A 10,803-nucleotide genomic window follows, 5' to 3' on the forward strand; every position below is an offset into this window, starting at 1 on the left:
ATCCAACCACAGTGGGGGGACTGGCTGTTCATCATGAAACTTATTACTGTCTACCCCAAACGAATCATCACCTTAAGTAACTCACACCCCCTTTGCAACAACATATCCAACGCCAAAACTTTTACACATGATGATGCATCTTTAATTCATGTACTTAACATAGCACTTTTGTTTCTAACAGCACCAATGAAGGTACCATATTCAGAACACGAATTTGAGATTCCAGAATCAAAACTCATACAAAACTTCTGCTAGGCAGGGTTGGATCCAAAGCACTTACACGACTTCCTGTTGCATCTAAGCCTTTCATGGTTCGATAAGCAATTCGGTCATGCTCTAAAACCGTCTCATCAGCAATATTCCGTAAATGCTGGGACCTTTCATCAACAAACTCTATCATGCGTGTCTTTCCTACTTGAATGCGTACCATGTCTACTAACATCTGCTGGACCTTAGCATCCCCACTAGTTCCATCACTAGCTGCAGAACCAGGACCATACAAAGACCGAATGGCTACATAAGATCTTCTTTTTCCATTGTTGTAAAACGCACCAGGTTTTAGAGGGCTTATGGATGGCCCAACCCAGTGTGAATCCATAAGACTATCTGACGTTGAATGTGGCTTCTTCCCTGCACAAACAGTGACAGATCTGTCTGGACAACCTATGACTATTTCATTGGTAAAAGGGCGGACACCAGAAAATCCACTGCAGCTGAGATCAGTTTTCAGTCCAACTAATGCCTCCACAACCACACAGCGGTGTGCTAGTGGCGCCATTAAAAAATTGCTGACTAATGACAAACTGCATGAAAACACTACATCTGTCAGAAATAAATACGAGAACTATGATAAAACAACAACATTCAATCATTGAACATTAATCAAGGGTTTGTTTTGTTTTTCTGACTAATCAAATGACAGACTGCATGGAAACATGGCATCTGTCAACAATAAATACAAAAAGCCATCACAAAGCAATATTATTCAAGCACCAAAAAGTGACTAAGGATTTGTTCTCATACTTAAAACATGGCCTCTCCTAAAAGCCGCCTCCAATGAAATTAACTCAAATAACACAAATTTAGCCAACTAGTTGGCCCCTCACCATTCTTAAGTGTTTTGAAGCAGCCAGCCAAGGGGGAGATCAAAACAGATTTAGTCCAAACCGCAGTAATCGACCATATCAGTCCAAGGTTAACTATTGTTGCACATTTCAGAAATTAAGAGAAGACTACATGATTGGATTCTTGCTCTGTTTACAAAAGAATTAGTGAGTAGTAGATCTGACACAATTCTGTGTGTGTTTCAGCTTTATTCAGTTCAGTGACACGCAGTAGCTCTCATTCTCTTTTCTCTCTCCCTCTTCTCCTATATTTTCAGTTTTGGTTTCGACGTAGTTCTAAAAATTATGCTTTTATTAGTGCAATCTAACATGGGTATCAAAACACATTTCTCTCTACTATCTCGCAAAGGTACTAGGGTAAGTCAAGACATTGAATTTTTAGCCACACAAGCTTCAGTTTCCAGAACACATTTGGAGGTTGTTTTCAGCCATCAATCAGCAATTTAGCCTCAAGTGCAGGAGTCAGGGGGACAATATACATAATCATTGGATCCTCTAATATCCTGTTGCATTACCAACATAGATCAGACATGGATTCTGCAGCACCACAGCTTCCACGAACGTTGGTTGTGTGTTAAGACTCCAGCAATTGATCTGTTGTCCCTCTGAAAGAGACAAGGTGGAGATGTTCATATGATGGAAAGTTTGTACAAAGGTTAGTGGAGGTCTGGTGATCATATGTTCCTATGAGAGATTCAGAGGGGAACAAGGATACAACCATCAGAACGTGAAAGTGTGCACCCCTCCTCATTTGATCTAGGTAGTGTTGCTGAGTCACTTGCCAAAGAGTATGACATTGGTCAGCTTTTGTATTTGGTCGTTGAATATACGAATCAGTTGTAGCTTCCAACTACCCCCTGTTGCATGCTTTGATCATCAGACTATACCAGTGTCTCTTTTTCTTTTTTGGTTTTTTTCTTTTATGTATAAATTATATATTTATCTTTATCTTTATATTTGTATTTATATTTATATGCTTTGGCTTCTTCATCAGTTGTAGCTTGTGACTTACTTCTTCTCATTTTCTCGGCTGCATGGGTCGATGAGGTTTTACAATCCTTTGCTTGACATTGATCCCTTATGTTGTTGAACGGTATTGGATCCAGAGGTAGAGAAGAATCTATTTGTGGTGATCCTTCTCTCAGAGTCAATAAATAGAGTTTGTCATCGTGTACTTTGTTGTTTTTGAACGAAGGTTCTTGTGTGCTCCCTAAGTCGTGGTGGGGAACTTCTCAATGAGACAAGCTCAAGCTGTGCTTAAGAGCTTCATCAACGTGTGTTAAGAGCTCGTTCATCATGCTTGCCCGCACTCATTATCACACCAATACGGTTCTTCCTCCAATAGGTCTGCAGCCATTCTCCATGAGGCTCAGAGTGGGAATCCTCGCAAGACACTACCGCTATAGTAAGCCTAACCGCTCAAGAGAATGACAAGAGACACGAGAAGAAAGAGAAGAAGAAGAAGAAGAAGACAAGCCAATCATGGCAAAGCATGCCTCCCAATCTAACCCAAAAGCAATTCCACACAATCGAAGTGATGCAAGAGAGTAGAGAGCGCACTAGCTCTAATGCTTGAATGAGAGAATGAATGTTCCAAACATGCAAGAATTGGAATTTATACTTTATAAGCCATTTCTTACTAGGTTGTTAGATAGTAAAGTGACCCGAGATGCCCATCACTAATTACACGGCTTTTACAAGTGTTTAACCTTATGAGCCGGGTTCCTCATGATACAAACATGACTACATCACTTCAAAGAGGCATCTCAAGAGCGTTTACAACATAGAAAAGACATGATTACAATCTATGGAAGATGCTCTACTACATAAAAAGTTCAGGTTTCCTATCGTGAAAATTTCAACAATCACAAGAGGACTTACATAGGGTTTCTTGGTGCGTTCATAGGGAACTTAGTGAGCCGTTTAGTTTCAATAGATCTAGCTTGATTTTTCAACTGAATTCAATCCAGCAATATTAAGTAGATCTGCTTGAGAGAATCAAGTCTCCTCCTCTCACTCTCTTTTCTCTCTTCCTCTTCTCGTAATATTTTTCAGTTTTGTGTATCAAATTGAACATGATTCCATTATTTACAAAGCAAGTATGCAACTCCGAACCTTGTTTAGCAAGAACTCAATTAGTGTAACTTTTTTCAGTCCCCTTGCTTCTTTTCTACATCAATGGCATCACCTCAAAATCTCAATTCATGTTTAAAAACTCATTCCCCAACCCCCTTGATATTGTGGATTAAAGAATTTGATATATTTAATGCAAAATGGTTGATGAGACCAACAAAATTCAATAGCTAGTTTAAAAACAATTTCAAGCCAGGTCATTCAATTATGTGCGCATGGCCACACTATTAAAAAATGATTGCACATGGGCACACACCATTGTAAAATACTAGAAAAACATGTCTACAGACTACAACACGGGCATACGATTGTAGTGCATGGCATAGTAATCCAACCCCTCAACACACACACACACACACACACACACCGCACGCGCGTGTGCGAGCACACACATACCACGTGGCATAGACCTTGCATCCACATTTGCCACATGGCAGAAGAGTCTTCAGAACAAATGACCCAAAAAAATATACATGCACAGACCTTTATTCGATCATTCATGTAATTGCTCATTTACTACCCTACTACTAGTTATCTGAACTAAAAATTTAAACTTCAAATATTAGTACCTGCAACTAGTGCCAGAAATCAGCAAAAAAGACCTGCAAATTACTGCCTGGAATCGATGTTTTCGGAAACTTGGTCCCGCTTCGCATCAATGGTGGGAAATTTTGGGGATCTAAACAGTGGAAAGCATGGAATCTGATCCTCTCTCTCTCTCTCTCTCTCTCTCTCTCTCTCGTGTGCGTGCAGGAAACAATAAACGAATTGCTTCAAAGAAGTGGTCGCAGACAGAGCGAAACCCTACCTGCTGAGAGCAAAGGTTGAATCCAACACGGAAAGCCTTGCTTGCTTGTGTAGAGAGAGAGAGAGGTATTAACGTGCAACACGAGGGTGGAGCGAGAGAGAGAGAGAGGGGGATACTTCGGGGTTGCGCCACTGCGCGCGTGGGTTGAGAGAGAAAAAAATTTCTTTTCGTCTGCGGACTTTAGGACTTTCGCCATAATTCAATTTGAGAGCAATCACGTCCGAACCTGATGACGTGTCGCTACTTGAGGGGAAAAAAAAGGCTGAACAGACATTAACCACGTGGCAGCTTAGGATTGCTAGAATTCTTCTTCCAATATCGGCTCGGTTCTCGTGCAACAATAAAAATCGAGCCGCTGTTGCGGTTTTTTGTTTTTGTTTTTCGAGCCGGGGTCAGAGACGAGCAAGCTCGTTCTAATACTATTGCAGCCTTAATTCTTCAACATGACACAAACACACATCCTCCATTGATTAGTAAAAATCGAGCCGCTGTTGCAGTTTTTTGTTTTTGTTTTTCGAGCCGGGGTCAGAGACGAGCAAGCTCGTTCTAATACTATTGCAGCCTTAATTCTTCAACATGACACAAACACGCATCCTCCATTGATTAGTAAAAGACACATGCATTTTTCAAACATAATACAAATGTGACTTCATTAACTAGGCTAGCTAGATCACGTGATTTCATCTCTTTCTAGTTTGGTGATGATGATGTGTCGCACATGCTAGGAGGACCGCAACTTACAAGAAGGTGGCCATGTGACATCCCTAAAGAAGGAGGTACCTGGTTCAAATCTGCATCAATGGCATCTACTTTCACCGACGTCAAAAGTGTGTCACATGAATGTTCATCTCATGGTGTGGCATGAATTTGGGTATTTACACATGGGTCACTAGGTTGATATTTATTGATAAAGGAAGAGCATTTGATATGCTATTGTGTGTGTGTGTGTGTGTGTGCGTGTGCGCGTGTCATGAGGGGCCCTCTCTGCCCTCCCATCTTGCAAGGCACGTTTTTACAATTAGTGTATCCCTATTGCTTATGCAAGACTACACGTTGACTAGATCCATAGTATTGAGGCATAAAAAGTAAACCCTTAAAGTTTTTAGAACATCCTAAATTCAATTCAAAGCCATTGAGTTGTTTAACGCACATGTTCATATCAAGAATCATGCTACATTAAAATTCTTGAAGCATTTGTCTTTGAAAATGTGTTGTAATAGAGGAGTGTGGGGTACAATAAGTCAAATGAATAATGTGGAAGAGCTTTTTTAGGTTTAAGGATTAATATTTTTTTTCTCAATAAACTTTTTAGACTTCTTCTTCTCCGAGACTCTTAGTCTTGGATTAGTCATTCAATCTTTTCATGAATAATGTGGAAGAGCTTTTTTAGGTTCAAGGATTAATTCCTTTGCTCAATAAACTTTTTAGACTTCTTCTTCTCTAAGAGTCTTAGTCTTGGATTAGTCATTCAATATTTTCATGGATGAAGACATCTATATTATGCCTAATGGATACACAAGGAAAATATCCCATAGATAGTTCCTTATTGCTTACACTTTAATTTTTTTATTTTACTAGCAAGCACATTATATAAGTTATTATACTCCATGTCATCAAATAAGAAAATTACATACCATGGCTTGATTTCAATGGCCATTAGTAGTCACGATCACCTATAGAATGTCACACTTTACAAGCACATGTATAATGTCACACTTGGTCACAGCACTAACTTTTTGTCAAACTGTCAAAGAGAATTGTGCTACTTTAAAGCCATGTGACAATTCATGTCGATATTTGAATTCTAAGGACAACCAAGTGTGTCCATGCATGCATGCATGTGTGTATGTGTATGTGTATGTGTATGTGTGTGTGCATTGACACATTTGTTGTGTGTGTACCCGCATGTGTAAAGTCTCATTAGATGAACTCGTTTGACATGAGAGGACTTCTCACCTTACAAGGCAAGTTTAAATGAGCAGCTCCTGATTAGTATACCCCTTATTGCTTGCACAAGACTACATGTTGACCTACTCAATAGCTTGTAGACTTAATTTGTAAACCCTTCAAGTTTTAAGAACATCCTAATTTGATTGAGTTGTTTTGACATGTGTGTTCATATAAAGGATCGTGCTACATTTAAAATTTTGATAAAATAAGTCCTTTGATTACATGTATGAAGTTACATTTGGTCACAATGCCGACTTCTTGTCAAACCTTTGAAGATTGTCGATATTTAAAAAGAGTAATCCTTCCCTAAGGCTACCCAAGTGCATCTGCCGAGAGACACACACATGCATTGTGCGGGTGCGCGCGCATGTGTGTGTGTTTGCACACCCACATGTGTCTTGTGGATGTGTATGTGCTCACACATGTATTTTGTGTGTGTGTGTGTGTGTGTGTGTGCGTGTGTGCACGTGTGTAAAATCTCATTAGATGAACACATTAACATGAGTGGCCCTCTCACCTTGAGAGGCAAAATGAAACAAGGAGCTCCTTCCACAAATGCTCCATTGGTGTACGCTTATTGCTTGCACAAGACAACATGCTGATGAAATCAATAGCCTTTATGCATAATGTGTAAATTAAAGTCGAGTACATTTATAAATTACATTCAAAGCCATTGAGTTGTTTTGGCACACATGCCATTTCAAGAATCATGCTACATATAAATGCTATAAACATTTTCATGGTTTATATAGCTTGTGAAATTTGAATTTTTGTGTGTGCACATGTGCTCTCCTACACATCTTCATGTGTGCGTGCACGTGCACGCATGTGTGTGACATTGAATGTCCCCAATCACAAGATAATTGAGAGACAATATGAATACTCATTAAATTAAAGAAGGTTCCTAAAATGTAATACTCTAAAGTTGAAAGTACCCTTAGCCATGAGTACAAAAAATATGACATTTGTATTGAACAAAATGGGAATGCAAATGATACCCTATGAACATAAAATGACAATATAAAGCTTAACTTTCAAAAGCTTGGTATGAATACTTATTAAATTAAAGAAGGTTCCTAAAATCTAGTACTCTAAATTTGAAAGTACCCTTATCCATGAGTACAAAAAATAAGACATTTGTATTGAATAAAATGGGAATGCAAATGATACCCTATGAACATAAAATGACAGTACCAAGCTTCTAGGCTAAAGGGAGAGTGATTACTAGCAAACATGTTTAATAACACGTTTTACATTTTAGGGAAGGCATAGATCATTATCTATCCCCACTTGTTATGAATATCACGTGGGAAAAAAGGGCTGATGAAAAAAGAACTACATGAAAAAGCATATAAATTTTCTTTTTAAAATACTTATATTCTAGCACTAATGTTATAAATAACTGAGGAGACAACAAAAAGGGTTAAAATAAGTTCAAAAGTGTTCTTTAGGTGTAGTTTATTACATAATAAATCTTAAGAGCTATCCACTTATAATTAATGGGGAGAAAAGAAGTAAGGTAAACCCTATAGTAAGTATAAACACCTCATATCGAGGACAAGGCCTTGTTGTTAATATAATTACCAATTAAGGTCATGTATTATGCTTACCATTATTCAATTATAAGTTATGCATACCATTATTCAATCATACGTACTGCATATTAAGTAGGAACCCATATCCTTCATTGGATGAATAGTAAGAAGTAAGACGCTTACACAACAGACAAGTGGGATTCCTGCATTATGCAAAGAAATAAAAGGGGCAACCCTCTGCTAAGTTCAAAAAGCTTTTGGCATGTTTCCTTGTAAGTTATCATAAGTCCAACTTAGCGCATCATTTAGGACCTTAGTCAACCAAATCTAGGCATCTCATAAAGCCCCTATGAATTGAATTTCACTTTTGTTTTTGTTAATTGCACATAATGTAGTGAAACCTATGTGCATGGTCATAGTCTAATCTCAACCTTAGCATACTACCAGTGATCACCAATTTATACTAGAGCAATAATAGAGTAATCAATTAACTATAATAGCACGAATTTCACTTTTGTTTTTGTTAATTGCACATAATGTAGTGAAACCTATGTGCATGGTCATAGTCTAATCTCAACCTTAGCATACTACCAGTGATCACCAATTTATACTAGAGCAATAATAGAGTAATCAATTAACTATAATAGCACGAAAGTAATTTATTCGGTGTTGCAACAAAAAAGCATAAAAATACTACACGGTAAAAGGGACAATAATGAGGAGATTAGATACCTTCATAGCCATATGATCCATAGAGAAGTGAACACAAATAAGCCTCTCCTCTAAGAATTTACTAGGAATGTACAAAATCAAGACAATCTAAGTCCCACGCTACTTAGTGTAGTGGTTAGGGCATTGAAGTCTCAAGTAAGAGGTCTTGAGTTCAATGCTCCGGGTGACATCATAAGGGAGTGGGGGAGGGCCCACACACAATTTAGTAAAAATATATCCTCGAAAGAGAGTATTTGAAATATAATTGTGAATAAAACTCATTTTTTGTGATGAATCAAACCCTCGTGAGAGCATTAGCTAAGTAATACACTTATAGCTCTATATGTCTCTTAGTGTTGGCATAAAGAGCTTAAAGGTGGAGAATGAAAGTGAGGCAAGTTTTGAGTGGTGTAAGAAGATTGATGATGTAAAAAGTGGTAAGATGATGGAGAAGTAGGATGGTGGAAGAAATGGTGTGGTGTGACACAAATGATATGGAAGGGCAGTAGTGGATGTGATGGTTTAAATGGTGTGGTGGGACACCAACGGTATGGCAGGGCGACACTGGATGTGAAAATCCCAAGTCCAATTTTCTTAATAACTGAATGGTACTTATGGGCATGGGACTATGTAGAGGAGACTATTGGTTCATGGTTCAAGAGAGCATGGCCAAGGAAGTGCTTATGGGCATGGGCCTATATAGAGGAGACTATTGGTGCATGGTTCAAGAGAGCATGGCCAAAGGGAGTGCTTATGAAGGGGCTAAATTTTGGAGTGTTTAAACTCTTAAACAAGGGAGGCAACAAGCAAACAATTGGTAATTGGAGTCCCATTATCCTATTACATGTTTCTTATAAAATCATTGCAAAACCAAAATCCTACAAATTGGCCATGTATATGAGAGCTCTACAAAGGTTTTTTGTAATATTTGCTTTTAATTAGGCATATTCCTTTGCAATTCATGCATCAATATATCACTGATGCAATCTAGTGTATCAAAAAAGATAAGGCTATAGAGTAGCCATGTATATGAGAGCTCTACAAAGCTTTTCTATATTAATTGGGCATATTCCTTTGCAATTCATGCAGCAATTGTGCATCCTCTACTGTGGCCGACCTCACATATGATTTCTTAAGAGTAATCAACAAATCTATTGATGGTGTGCTAATGCTCCTGTAGTGGAACCCAGCATTTGGTATATCAAGCTCTTGTCATTATTCTAGGGGTTGTGACCTCACTTCCCATAGGTGTCTCCCAACTTGTGCCTACATTTGGTGGTGTTCTCAGGGTTTTTACATAATTGCCCTTTGTAGCATTTTTCTTAGTTTATGTAGGCTTCTCTAAATATTAGCATCTTTTTTTTGTATTTGTGTCTCTTGGCTGAGACTTGTTGCCCTTGCATATTTCTTTGCTTTGCTCATCATCCCCTCCATGATCATTGTCATCATCACTATCCTCATCTAACTCTCTTTTATCTTCATGATTTTTATCTCCATCATCACTTTTATTTTTCATCTTCTATATAAGTTAATTGTCGAGTGTTCATACTCCTTCTAAAAAAGTCTTTGATTCAGAGCCTTGTAGAACCTTTTCTTGCTTTTGGCTTCTTCATCATCTTCAATTAGGATTGTTGTTGATCTCAGTTCCTCCTCCGTTTTAGTAGGTTGTCTTTTCCTTTGTATCTCGAGATGATATACTAGTTGGGTCTTACCACGCCATGCTAAGCATTTTCAAGAGACCATCCTTATGTTTCTACAATAGTGGTTCAATTTATATCAATGAATAGTCTCCCCCCCCTTCTATTCCTATTATCCTTATCCCTTGTTTGAGATAGGCCTAGCCATTCTTGATTGAGATAGGCCTAACCATTCTTTATCTATTGCTTGACCACCATTCTTTATCCATTCTTTATCTATTGCATTAGTAGTGATTCCACTAGTAAGCATTAGTAGTGATTCCACTAGTGCTTTGGCCAAGGTGTTAAGAATATTTAGTCCTGCTCTGGGGGTTGGGTCCCCTCTCTTAGGTACACTTCTTGGAGTTGCTTCAAGGTTGGGTGCCCTCTCATGGTGGGTTGCATTGCTGGTTCCATAATTGGCACATGATTATAAAGCACAATGCTTTCCATCATCTTGATTTTCAATAATCCCCCTCCCACTTCTTAGCTTACTTAATCATACTGTCAAGCTAAGGTGTCTTTATACAATGTCTTTACTAGCTATAGTTCCTGTTTTGGTTATGGATTGGCTTCTTGTAATTTTAGTTACTATTTGCTTCTCCAGAGCTTCTTCCTCTTCTTTTTCTTCTTCCATTTCTATGCTTGCTCTCTCGCTCTTCTTTTGGCCTCAGTGAGAATTGATTTTTTTTTCATGCTTTTTTGGAGCTCTACCAGATTTTATTAATCTTTCTTGCTTTTCTTAGCTACCTTTTTTGCTGATCTGGCTTCTTTCCCTAACCTTGTTTATTATAGAATAGAGGCTCGACTACTCTTAAATGTCTTCTTACCTAATGTCTCTTCCAAGATCTTCTTAATTTCTTCTT

At 38.2% G+C, this 10,803-nt stretch overlaps 1 protein-coding gene across 2 annotated transcripts in view; it reads right to left on the reverse strand.

Annotated features, from left to right (window-relative positions):
* Positions 1-4,256, reverse strand: part of LOC147628690 (uncharacterized) — a 32,743-nt gene extending 28,487 nt beyond the window's left edge. The window contains exons 1-3 of one of the 2 annotated variants that reach the window (XM_086813903.1): positions 4,066-4,256; positions 3,827-3,936; positions 281-803 (exon numbers count right to left, since the gene is read on the reverse strand). In XM_086813903.1, the coding sequence (XP_086670029.1) occupies positions 281-778 (498 nt within the window). In that variant the 5' untranslated portion in view covers positions 779-803; positions 3,827-3,936; positions 4,066-4,256. The remainder of the gene's footprint in view (positions 1-280; positions 804-3,826; positions 3,937-4,065) is intronic. The other variant, XM_086813905.1, reaches the window with a different exon arrangement.
* Between the last annotated feature and the right edge of the window lie 6,547 nt (positions 4,257-10,803).

The sequence above is a fragment of the Cibotium barometz genome, chromosome 19, assembly GCF_041138505.1.
Source record: "Cibotium barometz isolate CiBa-2024 chromosome 19, ASM4113850v1, whole genome shotgun sequence".
NCBI classification, from domain to species: Eukaryota; Viridiplantae; Streptophyta; class Polypodiopsida; order Cyatheales; family Cibotiaceae; genus Cibotium; species Cibotium barometz.